Below are 25,115 nucleotides of genomic sequence, written 5' to 3' on the forward strand. Positions count from 1 at the left end.
CAGCGCAGAACCTCCCACGGCCTCCCCAGGCAGTGAAAGCCGAGTCCCTCCCACGGCTGCGAGGGCCTGTGGGACTGGGCATCCAGCCATCTCTCTGCCCCCCTTCCCTCCAGGTGCACTAGCCTCCCTGCTCTGCCCTGCACAGGCCAAGGACACCCCACCTCAGAGCCCCCACCCTTTCTGCCGCAAATGAGCTCCCTCCCACCATCCCGCGATCTGCAGAGCTCAGCCCCTTCACCGCCTTCAGGGCGCTGCTCAAGTGCCATTTTTTCCAGAGGGGTCTTCCCTGACCTCCCCTGGATAAAAAACCAGCACTCTGCCGCCCAGGCCCCAGCCTCCTCCCTCGGACGATTCTGCTCCATGTGCTGGATTCCCGCCTGACATGACATGCCCCAGCACTTGCGGGCCTCCCCGGCGCGCCCCACTCTGGGACCGGACGCCTGGCACGGCCAGCGGGGCCGGGGAGCCCCTGAGCCCTACCTGCTCAGCTCGCAGCGGCTGCTGTAGGCTTCCTGGAGCAGCTGCTGGTTGTGCCTCTCCTGCTCGCAGACCTCGCTCTGCAGCCTCTCATTCTCCCCCTTCACACGGGCATACTCTCGCTGAAGGAGCTCGAGGCTCGCAGCCTTCCTGGAGAGGGACTCTCGTAACTTTTCATTCTTCTTCTGTTTATCTGCAAACACAAAAAAGCACCACTGAGAAGAGACACCATTTGTTTTTTCCAACCTTATTACGCAAATACGGCACTTCAGCTCGAGCACTCCAGGAATACAAAGCAGAATGAGATTTAATCTGGCATTTATGATTTTGGCATTCCAATTATCTTATGCATTTTGGGCAGATAAATCTGTCAACATCAAGGCTGCAGATTAAACGTCACTGGGATGAAATGGGCCTGTTTAATTTTCTATACAATAATGGGCCGTGCAAACCTAGTTACTTTGCCTTCACAGAGCAAACAGTGGGTATAAATTATAGACAGAAGCAAGAAGCAGCCCCAAACTCTGGCAATGGGTGTGAGGGAAGTCTGCAAGGCCCCCAGTAAGGAGGCCAGCAGGGCTGGGCCCATCCACTCCTCAGGCCGGGACGACAGCACCTCTCCTGAGGAATAAAATACGCCCAGGGTCTGGAGATAGGCAGTTAAGAGCGTGACCTGGGGGCAGAGAGGCGTGTTCAAGTGCACTTTGCTGCCCACTGGTGCCAAAACCTCAACGGAGTTTCTTGACTTCTCTGTGCCTCAGTTCCCCCACATGCGTCATTGTGAGGACGAACTGAGATAGTCCACGTAAAGGGCTTAGCGCCGGGCTTCACGGGCGCTCTGAAGGGTCTAAGCACTCCCCGGGCCAGCTCTTCGCGGGGCCCCTGGTGGTGGCTACCACATCCGCAGTTCTTACTGCAGGCCTTACACTAAGACCTGCAAGGGTATCATCTTATTTCTTCTTTGGAGCAAACCTCCGAGTAGGTACGCTTTTTCTCCCCATTTTCCAGATCGGAAACAAAGCATGGCAGAGGTGAAAACTTCCCCAAGGTCACAGAACCAAACAGTGCCAGAGCCAAGATTGAGACCCAGCTTTTCTGATACCACCTTTCACCATGGCATGATGATTTCTGAGCAAGTGTTCCCTTCCTCCCTCAGACTCCAGCCACACTATGCTTCCTACAATTCCTGACTGGTCTATACTCTCCCCGCTTCTAACACCTAGGCTTTTGTCTGCTCTCTTTCTTCTATTTAAAAAGGCCCTGGCTCTTCCAAACCTTAGGCACCGTGGCTAATCCCTACTTAGCCTGCTGGACTGAGCTCTCGAAGCCGAGCCTCTCCCGGGGCAAGACAGCATCCCCAGGGTCCTGTGCTCCCCGAGCCTGCCTTTGTCCTGGCTGATCCTCACGCTGGCCTGCCGTGGGTTCCCTGGCTGTCTCTCCCATCAGACCATGAGCCCCTCGAGGGAAGGGACCAGGACCCACTCATTTCTGTATCAGTCCACGCAGGCCCTGACACGTTTGCTGAGTGAATGGATGATCTGCAAAAGCCTCGATTCTGTCTCTTAAGCCAAAAGCAGCATCAATATCCTCCAGGGAGAATGGGAGAAGCTGGCCCAACTCCTAGCTCTACAGATTTCTAGCTCCGGGACCACCGGCGGGTCAATTCCCTAGGCCTCAGGTTCTTATCTGTAAAACAGGACTAGTAATTCCTCCATCCAGAAACATTTTAAGTATTGAGAGATAACATAGTTGTGAAAGCTCTTCTTCGTGGGCTAAGCTCCAAAAAGAAACAATTAAGAGAAGGGATCTTCCTAAGAAATACTGGAAAAACCTTCTTGATAAGAGGGAATCTCTGGGTGAGATTTTGGCAATAATAGACTTCCAGCCTTTCTGTCTTCCACTGTAACCTGTGTACTTATGAGAGACGTTAGAGATGCCGCGCTGAGGGCTTCACAGGGCTGTCACGACAGCCCCATGAGGTACTCCTATTTTATAGCTAAGAATACTGAGGTTCAGAGAGGTTAAGTGACCTGCCCAAAGTCACAGAGCCACAGAATTTGAACCTGGGTTGAACCAATGCATTCTTTCCATGCCACAGAGGGCTGTGGGCGTCCAGGCTGCAGGTGGCTCCTTTAGTTCCTACCTCTGGATCCCTTGGCCAGCATTGTATTGAGAGCCTGGTTCTGCTTCCTCAGGAAACAGATCTCTGATGTCAGAGAATTATGCAGCTCTGATCCATAAGCAAAAGCATTTGTAGAACCTATAAAAACACACATAAATAGTGATTTATGGTCACCAGATCAGTATGGATGGAACTTTCTAGAAAACAGTTTTAAACAACGAGGAGACACAACATGCGATGGAAATCACTCCTGTGAACCAGATGAGGTATCACCAGAGCCCAAAGGGAAATAAGAGTGAGCATGAAAGAGGTGGCAAGAGCCCCTCCCCGCCCATTCTTTCCTCCTAGGGGTGAACAGAGGTGAACAGGTTCGTTTCTGCACTCCCCTGCAGACGGTGTCTCTACCACGCCTACTCCGAGCTGAGACCTGGAGCCATCCTCTACACTGCCCAACCAGACCATCATGACTGCTGGTTCTTCCTCCCAAAGGCCTCAGACACTGACTCACTCTTTTTCTGTCCCTGTAGTTTAGACCTCATCAGTGCACCCTGACCTTGCCTCCCTGCCACTCGGCCAGGGGGCTGCACACAGTCCGCTCATGATATTCTCTGCTCAGAAACACTAGACGGCCGGCCCTCCACTGCAAAGACAGACAAGTGAACAAACCAAACACAAGGCCCAAGCTTCAGGTCTCCACGACTTCACTCCAATCTCATGCACACCCCCCTCCCTCTCCACCCCCTACTCTAGTGTCCTCGAATGCAGCCAGACAGGGCTATGCCGGTGTTCCACACATTGTGGGGTCACACATCTCCCTGACTTCGTACAGTGAGGTCTTTATTCCCTGTGCCTAGAATGCCCAGCTCCTTCACCTGTCAAAACCAAACTCGTCTTTCAACTCTTAGCTCAAGTTCACTGTCTAGTCTAAGTGTTTACTAAAAAGATCAGGGTCTGAAGCCAGACAGACTGGGTTTGAGATTATCTACAAACTCTGATCAGTTTAGCCCAGGCTGTGGTCTATCTCCTAAAATCCTACCGCTTCCTCTGGCCAGACAGCTGCCCTGACACCCCACCTCAGCTTTCTATGCCAGCACCATATATGACGTCCAAAGCACAGGAACATGCTACCCTCTGGAAAGCCCGGGGCTTTCTACATGGGGCAGGCAGATGCTTCCCTCCCCGCCTTCCCTACTACACCGCAGAGCCAGACACTGCTTTCCCAGACTCTTGTACAGCTAGAACATGGCCAGCTGCCCCTTCCGGTCAATGAGACCTGATGGGAAGCCTGCTGGAGGCTTCTGGGAAAGATTCCTCACCCGGATGAAAAGAGAAGACAGGGAGGAGCTCCATCATCTTCGTTCCCATGCTGTGGACACTGTCCTGAGAGGATGTGATGCTTAGAATTACCGAGGTCATCATGGACACTGACCCCAAGCCCTGCTACCCTAGCACCGAGCCAGTAAACCTGCCTTGGAACCGCCTGCGTCTGGATATCTTGTTACATAAGAAAACATAAATCCCCATTGTTTACACCAGTTTTTACTCGTATTCTGTTCTCTGCAGCTGAAAGCATCCTGGTACGCAACTGACTACCGGTAATAATCAAACTCCCCGTAAGGACAGTGGGACGTCAGGCCTCCCAGAAGCCCACGCTACACATTCTCTCCGCTCTACAGCACCCCCCTTCCTCATGTCAATGATTCACAAATCACAGCGCCGTGTAATTTTTCACTGACATGTGTCTCTCCCCGCCAATCTCCTCTACTCTCCCCTATGAACTCTGGTGTCTTCTCGAAGACACCTGGGTCTGAATCATGGCTCCGGCTTCTTAATAGCTATATGACCTGAGGCTCGCCGCGTCACTTCCCTAAGTCTCCACTAGCCCGATAAAAATGATCCATGTTGTTATCATTACTGCTATTATCATTTGAATTAATATCATAACTGGTGGTGGGCTAGAGCCAAAAACAGGACCAAAGCGCCATCTGGGTGAACAGGAACAATGCTACAGAAGAAGTCTGCTCTGACCACAGCTGGGGTGGCCCCTTCTCAGAGGCAGAGTCAGCCCCGAGGACAGAGCCTGATGGAGCCTCAGCCGGCGGGGTCTCGTCTGAAGGCCGACACAACCGCTCCTCTACCCGATGACAAGTTAATACACGAGGTGGCAGTTTTTAACAATATCCTGCCTCCGCATCACAAGGAGCCATGCCTTTCTCAGACCTGCTCCCAAGATGAACACCTCACAGCAGGGGGGAGGCAGGGCCACTTTTATTCCTTTGTCTCTCTAGAGATTGTGACAACATGGTGAGAACAGCATGTCTTTCCACCAGTGTAAATACTTTGTGAATGCCTTTTTGTAAACCTTCCCATCGGAGTGAATTACTCTCCAGAGCAATTACCAGCTCCATTGTAGCTGGTGGGCCACTGGAGCCCCCAAAGAATTCTATAATTGGATTTGCCAGGAAAAATGTAAAACAGAATGAATCTAATTCAGGCATTACCACGAGTGAATGTGAAGGGCCCAGGCATGTATTTCTTCCCTGTGTTTGATATGACTAATAACTCAGGTTAATCAATTTCCCTGGGGGTGAGAGAGAGGGAGGAAGCAGGATGGGGGAAGGGGCTGGAGAGAGGGAGAGAGAGAGAGGGAGGGAGGCGTGCATCCGCTCTGTTTACCTCTCCGACTGCAGCACATCAGCACATATAGCGCTTTGGAAAGATCCTTCTGGGCAGAGGGTTATGCTGGGCTAGACAGGAATGAGAACTGGACCAGGCGTGCAAGGACTCAAGTGCTGCCGCCACTGAGTATATCTTTCTAGAACTCAGTTATTTTGTCTCTAAAAAAGGTTTGTGTCCCCACTTGTTGCAGAGCTTTGCAACATTAAACTAATAATGTTATAAAAAATAAGAGAGTAAAATAACATGATAATGACAAAGAAAACAACCACTTACTGAGTGAGGCATGGAGCAAGGCCCTATTCAGAGAATTGCCTCACTGAATCTCACCATGGCTCTGTTTTATAAAATAATTAAGTCTGGGAGAGGCGGGGTGACTTGTCCAAAAGTCCCAAAGCTAATAAACAGAAGAGCTGGGGTCCACACCCAGCTCAGTGCAACTCCCTAACAAACTCGGGCTTTTCCTGGGGCACAAAGCTGCTCTCAAGACACATTCTTTGAGGGGCGCCTGGGTGGCTCAGGTGGTGAAGCGACTGCCTTCAGCTCAGGTCTCAGGTCATGATCCTGGAGTCCCGGGATCGAGTCCCACATCGGGCTCCCTGCTCGGCAGGGAGTCTGCTTCTCCCTCTGACCCTTCCCCCTCTCATGCTCTCTGTCTCTCAAATAAATAAATAAATAAAATCTTTTTTTAAAAAAAAAGACACATTCGTTGTGGAATGAAAACAATCTCTTTGGAGCAATAAGGAAAGATGTCCAAAATATATTGTTCAACAAACAAAGGGACAGAATGGCAGATATAAAGTATTCTAGCTTTTGGATGAGGGAGAGAATAAGCACATATATTTGTATTTGCATTGAAAAAGCACTGTAAGGTGTGGAAAACAACTAACAGAGGTGGGAGGAGAGAAGGGAGAGCAAGATGAGTGGGTACAGAAGGGATACAGTAAGCTTTGCACCATGGGCATGTCTTCCCTACGGGACGAATACGTATTCCATTCAGACCCGACTGTTTGTACGCAGGTGAACTGGCAACCTTGTCGGCCTGTGAGACTCACCAAACCGCTCCCGTGCTAGTACGGTTAAGATCCATGACCGACGAAAAGACGAAATTCCGGTCCGTTTTATTTTAAAATACCTCTCTGTTTCTCTCCAGTGACCAAAGTCAGAGGAGGAGCCAGCCACAATCCAGGGTGCCAGGGACTGTGCGGGCCACTCTGCTCCAGTCAGCTCACTTAACGCTCATCGCCACAGGATGAAACGGGGATGATTATCCCCACTTTATAAGTAAGTTACTGTAACTGATAGTCTGCAGTGTTGAGGGAGGTCACTGTGGAGGTAAGCAGCAAGGTCGGGATCCAGGCTGAAACCTCTCTGGCCACCAGTGAGTGTGAAGCTCACCCCAACACAGGGCATGCAGATCCAGGCAAATGCGCCCCAGATGAAGCCCTCGCAGGCGTGCAACAGGCCTCTGGGGCGGCTCTCCCTTACCTGGATCGAGTTCAGACCCTTGCCGTTCCAGCTGTCCCCGAAGCTTCTCATTTGTCTTAATAGATTCTTCTAAACGTCTCCTCAAGCTTCGAATCTCTTGTATATGTTCCATTACTAAGTCTACAGGAGGGAGAGTTATTTTTAATTTAAAGTCTGAAGCCCCCAACAAATTGAATAATTTACAGATTATGCAAGGATCTTAAAATTCCAAGTCGTGCTGGATGTATTCAGATGGTCGGTAACTGGCAACGCTTTCCTGGGCTTGGTGAGGCTGAGCGACTGCCCACAGCCCACAGACACAGTTCTGGAATGGTTCTCTGCAGCCCTCCACGGGCAGGGTGTTCTACATCACATGGAAAAATTATATTCCATACAATTTTAATGCTAACTCTAATGCAGCCCTTTATTCTTCTAAATATCAAATATTAACTTAAATACTTCCTTATGGTGAAACTAACAGATCACTTTCAAGTCTGCTTGAATTGCCCGACAGTGGATTAAACCACTTTCATAATGAATCCAGATATTTCTTTGAAAGGAATATGTTTATCCATTTATCGTGTACTCATTTAAGACTTAAAAACACAGCAAAACAGTAATCCCAGCGCTAGTGAAAATGGTAAGAAGGGTATACTCTCCAGAGCACATCCTGTTCGTGTGAATATAGATGTGCGTGACTTTTGGGATCTATTTTTATCATCAGCCTTAGTAAGGTTCTTTTCCAATGTCTTTCCTCAAATAATTCTACTTCTAGGAATCTACTCAAAGAGATCACCAGAGATGCTGACAACCATTTGCCAAAATGCATGAAAATGTTCATCTGAAGCACGATTACAGAACAGTAAAAACTGAACATAACTCAAATTATTAAATAAACTGTAATACATTACATTACTGTGATGCAGTATTCTACAGCTACTGAAATTGTATTATGAAGACCATATAATATCACAGAAAAATACAGATACAAAATGGATTATTCAGCATAATTATAACTCCATTTAAAAATCTGCAGGCGAAAAAGACACATAAATACAAAATAAGGAAATCTACCCCTAGATATTAACAGCAGTTGCCTTTGGATGGTAGATTTCAGGTTTTTCAAAACTCCTGTACTCTATTTCAATGTAACATTTAATAATATATAAAAATTTAAATTTCCCAAATTTTCTACAATGAGCATGTCCTATTTTTTCAGCCACTGTCACATCTCACTTTAACCAAGAAAGAAGGAAGCACAGTTGCAGTCTGGAGGTAGGTTTCTAGAATCAGTGTTTAAAGCATAACCACCTCAAGTATCCAAAGGCAAAACTAACGTCTTTAATTCATCAATTACGGTACACTCAGTATGTCTTAGTAATGTTTGTTTTAAAACATTACACTAATGTTATGACCCAGTTTTAATTTCTCCAAAATGACTTTCATTTAAAAGTAGCACAATGTTACAGGTCTTTTCCTAATTAAATAGTAATTCTGCCATGAATCTGAACGTTTATGAGACGACTTAATTCCCAGACCTTCAGCTATCTCCTATCAATGCCAGAAGTGTGGCGAGTCATTTGGTGGGATGCGTGAGGCCCTGGCGGCCAGCCCAGCGCTGGAGGACCCCATCTGCAGCAAACTCCTGGCCACACCTCCTGTCCCTGCCCTGCTGCCCTGAGAATCTTCCAGCCGCTAGTGAGGACGGAGTGAGGCAGGAACTTATCTCTTCTGACCGCAGTCCTCCTTGCTGGTTTATATCCACATCACACGCTGCCGGCTTCTGGGGTAATAACACTTAGCAGTCATCGGTACACATCACCTCCTACTGAGTCTGGCCAGGAGCCGGACTCATCAATAGGGCTTAAGGAAACATTCCCAGTCGAACTGGACGCCACTTATTAATTATGCAGCCCCAACCAAGGAGAAGGAAACACTAGACTCGTCTTTACAAAATGGGAGAAAACTATCTGTCCCTCTTCTAATAAATATCCTTCTGACAAATGCTAACTCTTTAAAACCATAAATCCTGCAAGAAGCAACCAGCAAGAACTGTTGTGTCTCTTTGGCCTAGTAGCCCCACTACAGAATCTAGGTTAAGAAAATGCGCCGAAATAAGGGGAAAGCTTCATGTTCAAAGATAATCCCTGCGGCAGTGTTCACAATTGTGAAATTTTAGAAATGACTTAAATGTTCAGCAAAAGAGGAACATAAGGAAAACTGCAGTTCAGCCATTCAACGGACTATTCTAAAGCCACTAAAAATGATGGTATGTAACAACATGTCAGAAAGCTTATGATAGAATGTCAAGCACATTGTCAAGCACAAGGAAAAATACTAAATTATCTCTCTACTTAGAATATAAACATGACAAAAGGAAAAAAGCCAGATGCAGAGACCAAAAGTCTGAAGAGAAACAAACCAAAAAAGCTAACAGTGGGCTTATTGGGATGGCTCCGGAGGGTACTGTCCCCCTTCAGGAAAGTGCCTGCTAATGCACTAGGAGGGCATGACAAGCCCAAGGTCATGGGTCCCCAGAATCACAAAACGTAAGGAGATGCCTAAAAGGTTCTATATCGGAAATAAACCACGGTTGGGATGGCAGACATGTGGGAAGGTAGAAAAAAGAGGGGCTGACAAGAGGAATCTAGAGCGAGGTGCCCATACCATAGCAGAAGGGTTTTAAAGAACAAGGGTCTCAAGTATTCCCATTAAATGATCTGGCTTGCTGCACTGTAACCCTCACCCCCTTGTAATTCCTCAGGCCCTCAATCAAGGGTGTTCTCCCACAAAAACAGTCTCAGGGGTTCTTGGAAATGGACTGAGTTCCTTGCCAGGCTGAAAGAGTGCAGAAGGAAGTGCAGCTAAAGACAGGGAAGCAACTCATGGGTCTGACCCAAATTAGGAGAAGGCAGATCAAAGAGCCAGAAATAACCGAGAGAAACCTGGTACACAAAAACTCAAGAAATCACACAGGGATACAGCCAGAAACCCAAAGAAAGCAAACCTAGGTGACTGGCTACTAGACGGAGCCCGGCTGACACCTCACTTCTATCAAACATGTGTATTTCATGCTCTAGGTACGTTTTCAAGCTGTGCTGCTCTGGGCCCTGAGTACCCCAGAGGAGCCTCAGGAGCCATCGTGGAGGACCAAGCCTCACCCGTATCTCACCCGTTACATATGAGGCCTCCACGTAAAGTTCAGCTGAAACAAAGTTGGGGGGGGGGGTGGTGGTAGTTTGTTGCTAAAAAAGATTGTGAATTTTTGAAAACCACAGTTCTATGTGATCAGGTGTCAACAAAAAGCTTTTAGAAAGGAGGTGCCAGGGTCTGATTTGTGCTCTGGGTCCATTCTGGGTGCCATGCAAACAACCACCGGAAGAAAGGAGAGACCAGAGGATGTCAGCTAAGGTCCAGAATCTATGCCAGGGGTCAGAAAGCCACAGCTCCTGGGTCAAACCCACCCACCACCTGTTTTGGTAAATAAATTTTTATTGGAACAGAGCCACACTCGTTCATTTACATTTTGTCTGTGGCTGCTTTCTGCTACAACAACAGGACTGAGTAATTACAACAAAGACCATATGTTCCACAAAGCCCAAAATATTTACTATCTGCCCTTTCCTAGGAAAAATTTGCCAATCCCTGGTCTATACTATCCCTTGAACTTCTGAAATACATTGATTTATAAACTCTAATCCCTAATTCCTAATACTCCAACAGGAGGTAACCAAGACTGCAAATACAGAGAGGTAAAGGAGAGCTCAGGGGCAGGTGGAGGCTTGGGAAGCTGATTCTGCCAACTGAGCCCATGGCCCACGGTCAGAGGCAGGACGAGGGGCTGACCCAGTGGACGAAGGGTCACACACTAAAGGGAAACACTGCAGATTGCTAGAATTACAAAATATCCCAACGCGGGTTTGGGTGGAGGGAGGGTAGTCAGGTACTCTGGGGCATCTGTACAATTCAGAGCAAGGGTCTTCAAAGTGACACAGCCTCAGGAAGGGTCTGAAAGGAACAACAGGAAATTAACCAGACTTAGAACAGACACATAACCTCGGTGTTTGCCAGCCTGGCTTCTGCCACTGTTAGGAGAGCAAGGAAGTGGCAGGTCACATAATAAGTCACCTTTTTTTTTTTTTTTTTAAGATTTTATTTATTTATTTGGCAGAGAGAGACACAGCGAGAGAGGGAACACAAGCAGGGGGAGCGGGAGAGGGAGAAGCAGGCTTCCTGCCGAGCAGGGAGCCCAATGTGGGGCTCAATCCCAGGACGCTGGGATCATGACCTGAGCCGAAGGCAGACGCTTAACGACTGAGCCACCCAGGCGCCCCATAAGTCATCATTAAGAAATAAAAATGACTCTTCCCCAATCAGCAACACTTTCAACAACCACAGCCTTCCCCAGTGACAAATGATAGCCTGAGCCCTACCAGGATCTCCCTTCATCAGATGAATATTCAAATGTCACTACGCTCTGCTTACTCAGGCAAGACGGCAAATTACTGTTTAGACCAGGAAACCGTGACTGTGTCTCAAATGCTTAGCAAAGCTTAGCTTACCTTGAGAGAAATGGTTCGCCAAGACCGAGGTCTTCCCAGTCTCGCTGTCTTGCTTCTGGTCTCTCGAGAGGACGGAGGACTTCTCGGACGTTTCGCAGTCGGACAACACATGAGACGCAGACGGCTCCGGAGACTCAGGGAGAATGTGCTGGTAAGTTACACTGTCTGCCTCCATCCTTCACCGTCGGGATTGAAAGAGAAACCATTTCCCACACTAAAATCCCAAGCCAGGACCAGGACTTGGGATCACTTAAGATTACTAGGCCCTTTATAATTTCCCCGTATTTGCAACTTTGTTTCGGAGCCCTTTTGCTTCCCTAGAGCATTTTATTAGCAAGGAGACTCTAAAAACAAAAAGCGCTTGGGGGGCTTGAGTCTGGAGCCAGTGACGAAGGGGGAGCCCTGTCTGACTTACGGGGAGGGGCCCTCCGAGGGAGCACGTGTCAACGGCGGCTGCTGAGCAGGTGTCCCCTCTGTACCAGGCATGTTAGATGTCCCATCTTACTGGGTCCCCACAGAGACCTGCTGAGGTGGAGATGACTATCCTCCTTCAGACTTGGGGAGCCTGAGGCACATCACAAGCTTGCCCACAGTCTCACAGCTTGTATGTGGCAGAGCTCACGCTTGAACTCAGGTCTGTCTGGCTCTGGGACCCCAGGAGAATGTAGGAGGCCAACCCAAACCCATGAAGTGGCCTTATGGGTTTAAAAATCTCAGAACCCTCATGGCCCCCAAGCAGGTCCCAATGCCACTGTTCTGGCAATCATCTGGTTATTAACCTGTATTTCCCAAGAGCCACCTGAGCCATGAGGAAAAACACCCTGAACTCGGTGAGAAGCCCACATGAATCTCCATTATAGATAAGCTCCTTAATTTAAGCTCTTTTTTTCTCCTACTTTTTCCTATTACTTCTTGTCTCATTATTCATGAGCTCAGACAAGAGCAAAGGACTCCGAAGCTGCAATGCATTCATTAACAGGTAAACACCAGATGCAACTTCACTCAGACAGCGTGATGGATGCACGGGCTTGCTGCTGCCTTGCCAGAGTGCCGAATGGACCAAGGGCACCCATTTAATTAGCTTAGGAGTGACCCGTGAGAGCGCTAAGCCTACAGCGGAAAAAGGCAGAAGAGAAGGAAAAGAAACCAGCCTGTCAGAGATGGGAAGGGTGACACATGGCTGAGGAGGGCTGAAAGAGGCTCCCTGCCTCCTTCCAGCCCCCTCTAAGCCACCCCGGTCATCTTTCACAACAGCAAATCTGATTTTGTCCAGCCCCAGCTTATCCTCCTTCAAAGACTCCCCTCTTCCTGTAGCACAGAAGCTGAGGACCAGCCCCGCGGTAGCCCCGCGTGCCTCTCCAGCTTTGACCCTCGAGTTCCCTGCACCAGCTCGCACAGGCCATGTCTCCCTCGCCTCGTGCGCAGACACTCTCCGACAATCCCTGCCCCGGGCCCCTCATCCTTTAGATCTCCGTTAAGACTGTCTCCACTCTGGGAGGCCTTGCTTGCCTTCTCCACAGCCTACCACTGAGACGTGATCCATTATTGGAAGGATGGAAGCAGAGGGCTGAACTGGGAGGGATCTGCAAAAACACTGTGGTGGGAAAGGAGTATTTCTTCTGAATGTTACAGACACTCTGATGGAAACGTCCTCCGGTGAGCTGTGATGCGTCCCCACCTGCTCACTCTAATGATGCTGTGGCCTTCGTGATGCCAAGAAAGTCTAAAATTCTGGTCTGTTTCTTTATTTTACCCCCAGAAGCCCAAAGGGTCACTGCTCCAAAGAGGAGGGACGTACCCGTAGCCCTCACAACAGGCAGAACCTTTAACAATGAAACAGAGGGGGGCGAGACCCTGACATTTCCTGTGGGCCATCGAGGCAAACTAAGAAAGTATACAACACATTTATTCCATGAACATTTTTTAAATTCCAACTACACGCCAGATAGCTGGGCTGGAGCAGGTGTAGAGATATTCAAGACACAGTCTTTGTCCTCAAAAGGCAATATGCAACAATAATAAGAGCCCGGGAGTCTGACAGATTCAAGTTCAAATCCCAGCTCTGCCTCTTAATGTCAAGCATGCAACTCTGACCCTCTGGTTCCTCATCCTAAAGTGGGAACAAGAGTGCTTGCCTGGTAGCATCAGAAAGAATGACCGTGAATGCCTAGGGCAGCGGCTGACACACACCAATACCCCGTTCATGCTAGCTCCTTTCCTCTTTCGAGCAATTCTGCGAGCTGAAAGATAAATGCTGGGCGTACTACAACGCCATGTGCTAAGGGCTGTAATGTGACGACACGCCAAGTGCTACGGGAGGAGTAACTGATCCTGGGATGTAGAAGAGAGACGGGGATGTTGGGGAGAGCCAGGTTCATTGCCACATAAACGGACTCTGAAGAAGGATTTCCAAACCACAACAGGAAGAATTCGAGTGTACAGCCTCTGTCCAGCCACGGGCCGCAGAACAATAAAAAGTCAGAGAAGACGGAAGCCCGGGAACATGAGAGAAAGGAAGATGGGTCAAACTGAGAAGGGCCTCCAAGGTCAGGCTAAGGCATCGGAAATCGATCCTGCGGGTACCCAGGAGCCAAGAGAAGGAACGTGTCGTCCTCGTCAAAGCACCCAACAGACAGATGCCAGGCCTGGCCCAGAACAACTGAACGAAGGCTGCAGGGCAGACAGCGTAAACGCCTGGTTGTGCGTGGCCGCTGTCAGTTTCATAGGTGTTTGTGTTTTACCCACAAGAAGCGGGGAACTAAGCGAACAGGAGGGAGCCAGCGGACCCAGCGGACAAACTGACCGCACAGTCTTCTTCCCCAGTGCCACACACTCACCTCCCCATCACTTCGTTCTGGGGGCTCACGTCCACTTCAACTGATTTTCCTGGAAGCAGAAAGAACATCAAGAAGAAGGAAGACATTAAAAATAAATAAATGATAAAACAAGTGTTCCCTAATAATTTCTTGCTCATACATTTGCAGAGGCCCCGTTCCATTTGTTTAAATACTCTTCGTAACAATCCCGGATATTTAAAGTAGGATTACCAAGAACACACTCAGACTAGAGGCTCCTCCTTCATCACTGCTCCGGCACAGTTCTAGAAGGGAGGTGACAGCCCTGAATCTAAAAACCCATCACCAAGGCGCTGCTGGGTGGGGTTCTTTTCCCTTCTCTAAAAACTCTGACACTAACAGAATATATGCTCGTTACAGGAAATGGGTAACAGAAACAAGGAAAAGAGCGTCACTCTCCTCCAGGTGCCCCCACTCCGGACACGTTATGGATTTCCTTCCATTCTTTCTTCCATGCATTTTAGCATGGGTGACACCGTACTGTGACTTCATCTTCTCCCTTCATATTTTATTGTAAGCGCTTTTCTTACTGAATTTGTCTTGGAAACCTAATTTTTAGTGACTGCATTAATATCCCACTGCAGGCATGCACGTACCAGAGTTTCTGCCAGTCCCCTATTTGACATGTAGGTCATCTCCAATTTTTCACTTTTATAAATAAATGAAATAAACATCTTTGTACATACAGCGTTATCTGCATTTAAATGATCTCCTTAGGAAAGACTCTCAGAAGTGGGATTAGTAGGGAGAGGGGTGTGTGAGTGCAGCTGAATAAGCCAGGGCCTGCGGCAGGGGAGTGGCGATGAGAAATGGCGAAAGAAAACAAAATAAAGCTCAGAACGTAAATAGGCAAAAGGGCGCCGCTCTCCCCTGCCTGGCGGCCTCTGCTGTTTGAAAAGCGACACGGGAGCCCAGTCTTCACAGAGACTAACAACTTCATGTTAAAAATACTTCAGAACTCTGGAAATTGCAGACTGGGATGAGCTCTTTGAAGAAGCTAACGCGTGGCCAAAGAAAAAAACAAACCCTTCTAGAGCTGCACTTGAAAAATGAGAATATAATTAAACTGCACCCACACATTCCCTTTTCAAAACTACTCCTAAAAGGGAACGTTCTCGAACACCACAGCGCAGAGGAAAAGAGCACCGGAGACTCACGCGTTTGCCTTGCGCCTCGGGGTGCCCACCGGCCTGCTCCCCGGGGCCAGTGGGTGTTGCTATCAGGGCTCCCCCAACACCCCAGCAGGACAACCATGGGCACGGAGAGCCAGTGCGACACTCCCAGGGCTTGAACGTCACCTGCCGCTGCAGGGCGCTGGCAGGCACCGGGAAGGAGTCACATGGGCCCCCCAATATCAGGTGCCAGGCCACAAAGGACGACACCCCGACACCGACGATGTCCTCTGGCCTCACATCGATCACACTGGCACAGTGTCAGGATCTCCATTTTGCAGTGAAGTGTAAATCCAAGAGGTCTGACGTGTCCCCTCTCGTCCTCCGACATCCCATCACCTATTTCACTATATGCTCCAGTTAAGCAAGGGATTTGGAGACACTCCAGAGCCAGCTCGACCACGAGTCTAGGTCTTGATCCTCTTGGTTACATCCTGACCAAAAATGCAGTGACATTTTGGTTCCCCAGGAGGTAGGGAGAGGGTGACAGGCCTCTACCACAGTGGACGGGCTCCACCTCTCTGTCCTCTGCACTCCTCATCAAGAGGGGAAATTGCCATCTGCTGGGTCAATTTCCAAGACGCTGACTGGAAGTCCCAGGCCGCAAGACCACCGTGAATGGGCAGAGACAACTGCTGTTAGAAGAACAGCTCAGCACTTCCCATCTCACACCTGCACGGGGCTGCTCCCTGACATTCAGCTGATATGCAGACCCTGAGGGTGGGCCATCTGCCCAGCCCGGCCCTCCCACAGGCTTAGGAGTCTACGCGTTCTAGCCAAGCACACACAGCATCATCTCCTGCCTCAGCGTACCAGCCGCATCAGGAGCACGGATGCACACCTCAGCAACTTCACCGGGTAGGGGACCACTGGTCTGGGGCGCGCTTCAAGTACCCTGGGACTCCTGACCATAAATTCCGTCTTATAACTATCACAAAAACCTCTCTTCAATTCCTAACAAAATCCATGCCCAGAGAACGAAGTGCCCTGAGGCCATCCAAAGTCCAGGTTTCCCGGTCTTCAAACAGGACATCCTGTGAGGAGTCTGTAATGCCTCCACAACAATTATATTCTGCCCAATCCCCTGCCACGAAAGAATTCTTTAAAACCAAATGACAAATTGTTAGTGTGGGACTCATAGGGCCATCATGACAAGTGATGCACTGAATTCCGTGGTGGAAACTGCCTTCGCACAGGTGACATGGTACCATCTGCCAGGCTATTCCTAAAGCTTAGGAAGCATGTCATGAAGGCGCTGCTCCCATCTTTCAGGCAAATCTTACCACTACACCGAAAAGCTGTGTAGTAGGTGGCAGTGGGCGGGGGGGGGGGGGGGGGGGAATCCTTTCATCTTTTCAAACAAAAAGACATCTAATTACCCAATCCATACTGGAACAAGCAAGAGAACTATCGTGCAGGACAGTCTCGTAACCGGCTGGCCCACCCTCCTCCCTGCACTGATCCATCCTGGGCGCTGCCTCTGTTTGAAAAGCCTCTTTTGAAACAGTACCCCATCATTCCAAATCCACCAACCGTATAGAATCCAGTTCAAATATCATAGCCTGGCATCTCCTACACGACCCAAATGTTTCTTCCTTTGCATCCACTAGTAGTTTGTAGAACATATTTACAGAGTCCCTCCCAGGCACCTGTGTCCGACACCGAGGTTACAGAGATGAGCGAGGAGCCATCCTACCCTCAGTGAGTTCACACCTGCGGGGGGACGAGGGACCCAGAAGACGATTACACTACAGGGCTGTGACAAGGGGCAGCCCAGGATACCGTGGGAGGGCCTGCAGAGGAAACGAACGTGAGCCAGCCTGGACCATCGGGGACAATTTAGAGGAGGTGACCAGGGACACATCTTTGAGGCAGTAAAGAACTGCTGTATAAAGATAAGAAGAAGCTAAGGCGCCATGTGGAGGGCAGATTCTAGGATACTTAGGAAAGACCTTCCATTTTCTCTGATCGCCTGCCTACCATGCTAACTATACCCCGCATGCCCCATTACCACTCCTGAAATACCCTTCCCCAACAACTTCCAATATGGAAGGTTGAGCTCCAATACCCTTTTCTCCTGGAAGCCTTCCCTTCAGAGCTCAGGGGCACCTCCCTCCCAGCGCCGACTATGAGGGTCAGACAGAGTCAGAGGACACTGAATCAAAGGGCGCCCGAGAGTAAGATCCAAACCACACAAAACTATCAGTACTGTCATCAAATCCTGACCGGACACTACAAGGACGGTCCCAGCTTAATTTGGGAGCCAGAACAAAACAAGGCCCCCATCTTCCAGGAGTCTATGCTCTGAAGAAATAAAATATGCCCACAAGAAATCATTGCTGTCACCTCCTGCGCTCCCAAGATTGGTTAGGCGGGATACCAGACACTTTAAATAATCTCATTTAATCCTCACAAAGAACTGCAAGATAGGTACTATTCCCTCACAGAGGAAATCTGACTGTTAAGGGAGTAAGAGAAGCATAAAGATGGGATTTGAACTCAAAAGCCTGTCTGGCTCCAAAGCTTTGTTCTTTCCACCCAGCAAAGTGTCCATCACAAGGCCAGATGCGACTGTCACAGGCAAGCTACAACCAACCCAGAATAAAAAAACAAATAGTTTTGCTTCCACTTGGGGTGAACAAAGAAAGCTTCCTAGAGGATGAGCAGAATTTCTAGAAGGGAAGAGAAAGCACAGCCTTCTAGAAAAGGGACTGGTTTGAGCAAAGTATTGACCGGGACGCCCAACGGGACAGGAGCATGAGAAGCACGGCATCGTGGCAGTCAGGAGGCTAGGCTGTGGAAGCAAACTGCCTGGGCTCAAATCCAGACTCTGCCACTCCTTGGGTGACCCCAAGCAAGTAAATTCACTTCTCTGTTCCTCGTTTATTCAATGAAAGTGATAAATAGCAGCTTCTCATAGGCTGAGAACAGGCCTAGCACAGAACGTGCAGCTGAGAAAGCCCAGCCTTCCTCACTGTTTCTCCATCATCATCATCATCATCATCACCGTCATTCTCGCTGAGACGGTGGTGAGTGGGACAAGGCAGACCACAGAAGGCCTTGGAAGAAATGAATGGTGTAGGTTCATCCCTGCAGGCAGAGGAGAGTCAAGAGAAAGGAACCCCGCAGCTGTCTTCTACCCGTGTGGCTAAACCCTGACACATGTGGTGAGCTCGCGGAGGACACAACCTGCTCGGTACTTTCCCCAGTGCTGGCTCAGAAATACCAGAGGACCACGCTGTCTTCCTGACTTACGCCACTGGCCTTGGGAGGCACCATGAGCAAGGACACTGTGGGACTGCAACACCAGCTCTCGGTCTACTTCGGGTCCCAACCCACTTCAAGAATCTGAAAGTTAGACCCCCACCCCGGAAAAATGCACTCAGAAAATCTTGCAGGGTTCTGGACCCTAGTGAAATCCCTAGCCTGTGAAGCTAGAAAAGATCCCAGCTCCGGTCCTGACAAATAATGAGAAACCACACTATCATTCTACTTCTTGGGTCTACCAACCAAAGACTATTAAAGGAAAGCAAGGATATGTACAAAGATTCCAATATGGTGTTCTTTTAATAGCCCCAAACTGGAAACAACCTAAATGTCCACCTAATGGGGAATGATTAAGTAAATTATGGTACATTCATACAAAAGAATGCTCTGCAGCCGCTAAAACTTACAATGGAGGTTAATATTTATTATCTAAAACTGAACAAAGGGAAAGGTTGCAAACAGTTCTAGTTCCACAAAAAATACACATACATATAAAAAAGACCTGAAAGTATAAACTCCAGGGTGTTCATTTCTGCTGTATAAATAATGCAGCTATAGGAGTATCTGCTTATCTGTTATTCCACAATAAATATGTACTGCTTTGTATTAAGGAAAAAAAAAAGACTATATTTAAAATTTTTAAGAACTCATGCTATGCAACCACCTCAAATATAAAACTATTTTACAGTAGGCTCCTTTCATAATTCAGAAGCCAGACCCCTTAGATAGCATCCAAGAAAGACTCACCTCTGTTACATTTTATTCTCTAAGAATGGGAGGTGTTGTGAGGTACCTGAGACTTTTATGCCTTTTGTACAAGAAAAGAAAGTTCTATGTTTGTGTTGTCTGCAAAGCCTGAAATGCTTCTGCTTCCAGAACCCGCAGGAAACAAGAAGTGAGATCTCCTTGGGCTTGTCAAGGTAAATAACTAAAAAATAAATCAAGGGGGGTGGTTGGATGAGTGAGGGAGGGCAGCTGTTGCCAGAGGCACTCTCTCTCAGCCTCCCACTTCCTCGGGCCCTGGTTGAGGGCTTGTAGGAAGGAGAGAGAGACAGACAGAAAATGCCTCAGGCCGGGAAGATACAGCTCTATCTTGAGGACCCAGTTATTTCTCCAATATTAAAATGAAAACTAGCTTATTTAGAAATCCTTAGTCAGGAGAAAGTGAATTTCACAAAGCTGGGAAAAGTCAACTGCCCCTGTGTCCTTGGGCCTCAAGGTCCCGGGGGACTGGTACTAGGACAACCAGTCTACAACAGGCCTGAGCTGCTGGGTTCTGTAGAAAACTCGGGAAACATTCCCTGGGCCCAGAAGCCCAAACTACCCCACGTTCTATCTGGGAATTAAGTTGAACATATGTGGACCCTCATGAGCCATCTGTTTTGTAATGTATGAAGACAAAAGAACTAAGGTCAAACCTTGGTTTCACCAAGTCAGTCATAACTTTGGGCAACTGACTCTCCTCCGTAAGGCGAAGTTCCCCAAGTAAAACAGGTTGTTCTGAGGATAAGCCCCCGACTCAAACAGGCAGAGAGACATTGGCAAGCACAGAGCACCTGTGAGCGATGCACCCAGCACTCAGTCAAGGCTTCGTGCCCATTATTTAATTCTTACAGCTCACCAAGGAAAGCCTTTGATCTTGAACAGAAGGAACATGACCTGACTTACATTTTGAAAAGATCACGCTGACTATTGTGAGGGAATGGGCCATGGTGGGCCATGGGGGAAAGCGTGGACCCTCCGGGGGGCAAGGACTGCAATAACCCACGAGAGGAGACCGTGGCAAACCGGAGCCGTGGCAGCAATGAGGTGGTGCAAGCTGGTCAGATTTACAACACGTGTTGGTTGAAGGCAGAGCTTCAAAGTGGTGGCCAGTGGGTGGCAGGAGAATGGGTGGTGTCTTCCTAGAAGCCCAGGGAGGAAAGGATCTCCCCAGGAGAGAGGGGCTGACCACACCCAATTCTGCTGTCAAGGTGAGGGAGGTGCGGCCCAACACTGATGGCCGGGTTCAGCAAAGTGGCAGGCATCAGTGCCTCGGGCCCATGCCGTTTCTGTGGCGAGGCTGGGATGTCGGAAAGCCCGGTTCCAGGAGGTTTGAGAAAGGGGGGCTGGAAAGTCATACTAATGGATATAAAAGAGAAGGACAAAAATAATGACTTTATAGAGGCAATTTAAATGGATAAAGTTTTAACTTTGGAACCACCTTCATATTTTTCATATTCAAAAAATAAAATTAAATCAGTAAAAATGGGAGGGGAAGCCTAACACTGAGCACAAAGAGAAATCAGTAAATCTAATTATATTTCAAATGAATAACATATCAACACTGTAGAAAGAATGAAACCAAAGAACTTTTAAATTTAATACCTGACTATATACCCTTAGCCTAAAAACTAAAAGAACTATGGGGCGCCTGGGTGGCTCAGTCGGTTAAGCGTCCAACTCTTGATTTCGGCTCAGGTCATGATCCCTCCCAGGGTCCTGTGATGGAGCCCCACATCAGGCTCCCTGCTCAGCGGGGAGCCTGCTTCTCCCTCTCCCACTGCCTGCCGCTCCCCCTGCTTGTGCTCGTGCGCTCGCTCTCTCTCTCTGTCAGATAAGTAAATAAAATCTTTAAAAAAAAAAAAAAGCTACGAACAAATCAGGATCTTCTAGTAGGTCTGTTTCTCACAGTGGTACGGAGTGTTTGTGTATATTAGAGAGAAGTGAGCACAGGAGCGGACACACTGATGTGAGAGCCGGGATCCTCACAGCTGGAGATGGGAAACAATGTGGAAGCAGCAACAGCAAGGAGGGATATAACGGGTTGGACTGGAACTGGAGGCACCACTGTGAAATAACAATTTTTTAAATAAATTACACTTACGTATGTATGCATGTGAGATATACCCTGGTTCTGTCTGCTAAAGGGCCTGGACACAACGACACCCCAGTAGCAAATAAAACACCCAGCACCAAATCCTGGTGCTTAAATAGCACCCCCCCTTTAAGATGAACCAGGGCTCCTTAGAGAAATGGCTGATTCAGGGGCAGGGACAGTATCAGTGAAGCTGGAGCATCTTTTTTTGTGCCAGAAAGTACAGAAGTGCTCCCCAAAAAGCTGGAGACCTGTCAAAAGGAATTGCCACTTGCCAAATCTCAAACAATTTGAGCGTTAGTAGAATGACAGAATGAATACTAGTCCACTGAATGAAATAAGAAGCTACAAGTCCACAATGTCAATAAATAAATAAGCAACAGACATACAAACAAAAAGGGGAGATAAAGGGAGAGTTCATCCTTCTAGCAGACGCCATATAATAAAAAACGAAGAAAGAACGATGGTATGAGGAAAAAAAATCACCATGTTGCCACCATCACGGTGATGGCTGAGGCGAGGAACATCCAGGAAAACTCAGGTAAACGTCTCAAGAGGAGCCACATGTTTACAGGATTACAAAGTACCCTGCAGTGATTACTTAGATATTACACAGGGAAACCCTGTCGCATACAGCAGACAACCTCACCCAAGTGATCAAAATTATTTTCACCAACAACGGGACAAACCGATGGTACGTGCCTCGTAAGCACGATAGACCACGAGAACACAACACTTACGCGGCATTCTTGCCAAAACCACACAACTCATCTCATCGAATCTGTCTAATCCAATCCTAGAGAAACAACAGAGAATCCCAAACTGGGGCATTAGCCTGAACCCTCCAACTGGTCCACGTCACGGAAGACAAAGGGTGAAGGAAAAGGTTAAAGACAACCAAAGACAGAGGACAACTAGATGTAATGTGGGGAGTGGGTCCTGGATCGGAATCAGGGATAAGACTCATAAAAGACATTATTGAATCAATTAGTGAAATTTTAATACAGACTGTCCATGAGATAACGATACTAGGTCATGGATTTAATAATGGCACTGTGGCTGTATAAAAGAATGTCCTCAGTGTGCGGGGCCACACACTTTGGCACTTCTAGGGGGAGGTGGGAAAGGCACATGATATCGCCAATCCACCCTTGGAGGGATGATGATGATGATGATAATGTCGGGCTCCTGTGTAATAATAGTAATAATAATAATGTTGGGCGCTGGGGGGGGCATCTGGCTCAGTTAGTGCAGCGTGTGACTCTTGGTCTCAGGGTCATATGTTCGAGCCCCATGTTGGGTGTAGAGATTACTCAAAAATAAAATCTATAAAAAATAATAAAAATAGGGCGCCTGGGTGGCTCAGTCGGTTAAGCATCTGCCTTCGGCTCAGGTCATGATCCCAGGGTCCTGGGATCGAGCCCCGCATTGGGCTCCCTGCTCCGTGGGAAGCCTGCCTCTCCCTCTCCCACTCCCCCTGCTTGTGTTCCCTCTCTTGCTGTCTCTTTGTCAAAAAATTAATAAAATCTTTTTAAAAAAAATGAAAATAATAATAACGTGTGTACACACATATGCACACGTGTGTGTATACACAGATGGTCCCTGACTTACAAGGGTGTGATTTACAATTTTCTACTTTGGGATAGTGTGAAAAAGCAATAGGCACCCAGTAGAGACTGCACTTCCAATTTTGAATTTTGGTCTCTTCCCGGGCTAGAGACAGGTGGTACGACTGCCCCTCATGACTGTGGCAGCGGCAACGAGCCCCGGCTCCCAGTCAGCCACACCACCAAGAGGGTAAATAACTGATAGGACCATCCTGGGCCCACACGGCCATTCTGTTTCTCACTTTCAGCACAGCCTTCAATGTAGGACATGAGATATTCAATCCTTTATTATAAAATGGGCTTTGTGTTAGAGGATATCACCCAACTGTAGGCTACTGTGAGCATTCCGAGCACGTTTATGGTAGGCTGGGCTAAGCTATGATGTTGGGTAGGTTACGCGTGTCAAATGCATTTTTGACTTAGGATATTTTCAACTTTATGATGGGTCTATTGGGATATAACCCCATCATAAATCGAGGAAGATCTGAATACACAGAGAGAGAGAAAGAGAAAATGACAAAGCAAATATGGCAAAACTGATGAAGCTGGGTAAACAGTATAAAAAAACTCTTCGTCCTAGTCTCAAAAAAACTGCAAATGATTGCTTTTTTATTTAAATGCAATAACATCTATTAAAGTACCTAGCACACAGCTATTGTTTAGCAAAGGTTCTCTTTCATCCTTCCTCTAACCACCTCTGACTCTTGAATGTATTTTTTTACCCATAAATGTCTGGGGTTTTTTGTTTGCTCGTTTTGTTGAGTGTTGCCAACATTTAAAACTCATGAGTTCTTACCCCCCACCCCCAAAAACCCGACTTCCATCTTCTCTGGAAAATTTAGAGCAGCCACGGGGCATGGGGCAGGTGCCAGGGGTGGTGCCTCCTAGCCGGCTTCACCCCTGTGCCCCACCAGCCGGACCCCAGGTTTGGGACGGCGCAGCCCTCCAAGCCCCTGGAAGCCGTCCCTGGAAGAAAGAACAGTCAGTGTGGCTCTGCTGTGAGCAGAGGTAAGTACCGCCGAGGAGTCGGTTCCCCCCGGGCCCCTCCGAAAGAAGTCTTGGACCAATAGACGATGTGTCTTAAGACTCGCAATCCCTTGCCCCACTTACCGTTGAGAAACAGCTTCTCCAGTTTCTCGAGCAGCCCAGCACATTGATTCAGCTGCTCCTGGAAACCCTCGGCCACGTAGTGGTCCACGTCGCTGGCTTGCAGCAACCGCTCGAATGCCTTAATCATGGCGTTCACGTGTTGCCGGTAAACGACGCAGACGCCGTGGCTGTCCTTAATCTGCTGTCTTTGAAGGGAGAGCTCCCTGGCCTGGGACTGAACTAATGAATCGTATCTGATAAAAGGGGGGGGAGAGAAAATGCTTGTACCATTTTAGAATTGAATTTTTGTGACCTTAACACTAATTGGAAAAATGACAGAGCACAATTTTTAAAAGCCTGCGGCTGTACAAATATACGTACTTCTAGAAAAATGGGAAGTCTGCAAGGTCACTCCTTCGATTTCAAAACAGCCAACAAATGCTGGACACCAAAGGTTCTTCTGCAGTATTTTTCACCTTATAAAGCCCCCAATTACAGTACAGACTGGCAAGAACTCAGGAGGACAATTGGTTTCCATACGCTCTTCAAAAATATTATTCTGAATTATAGAAACAAGTGCTCCAAGGGCCGGGGGACCTACCACAAATTCTCAGGAAGAACAAAAAAGAAACCGTAACACAGGAACACAAAAACGGGACTCTCTCCTCTCGACTGAAAGGTCAGGGAGTAATCATAATCCTAACAACCATTTATGGAGGGTCTATGACCTGTCAGTCACTGCATTAGGTGTTTTTTTTTTTGTATAAGTTAACGGCTCCTTGCAATCTCTGGACAAATGTAGGCACCTCCTCATTTACAGAGGAATGCAACTCAGAGATCGCAAAGTTAAATGGGGAAGGTTCCGGACTCAAACACAGTCTGCCCTCAAAGCCCACACTCTGTTGTACAATCCTACCTCCTGAGACCAGATCTGCTTCTTCCTGTGTCAGCCCACGAGTGCTCG

At 48.1% G+C, this 25,115-nt stretch overlaps 1 protein-coding gene across 7 annotated transcripts in view; it reads right to left on the reverse strand.

The window, feature by feature from the left end:
- The window catches only part of CDK5RAP2 (CDK5 regulatory subunit associated protein 2), a 170,169-nt gene that overhangs the window by 20,202 nt on the left and 124,852 nt on the right, over positions 1 to 25,115 (reverse strand). For 6 of the 7 annotated variants that reach the window (XM_036107749.2, XM_036107748.2, XM_078061697.1 and 3 more), the window contains 6 exons: positions 24,173 to 24,405; positions 14,142 to 14,190; positions 11,305 to 11,480; positions 6,764 to 6,883; positions 2,621 to 2,737; positions 481 to 670 (listed from right to left, as the gene is read on the reverse strand). In XM_036107749.2, coding sequence (XP_035963642.2) covers positions 481 to 670; positions 2,621 to 2,737; positions 6,764 to 6,883; positions 11,305 to 11,480; positions 14,142 to 14,190; positions 24,173 to 24,405 — 885 coding nt within the window. The remainder of the gene's footprint in view (positions 1 to 480; positions 671 to 2,620; positions 2,738 to 6,763; positions 6,884 to 11,304; positions 11,481 to 14,141; positions 14,191 to 24,172; positions 24,406 to 25,115) is intronic. The other variant, XM_078061694.1, reaches the window with a different exon arrangement.

Source organism: Halichoerus grypus, chromosome 14 (assembly GCF_964656455.1).
Source record: "Halichoerus grypus chromosome 14, mHalGry1.hap1.1, whole genome shotgun sequence".
Taxonomy (NCBI): Eukaryota; Metazoa; Chordata; class Mammalia; order Carnivora; family Phocidae; genus Halichoerus; species Halichoerus grypus.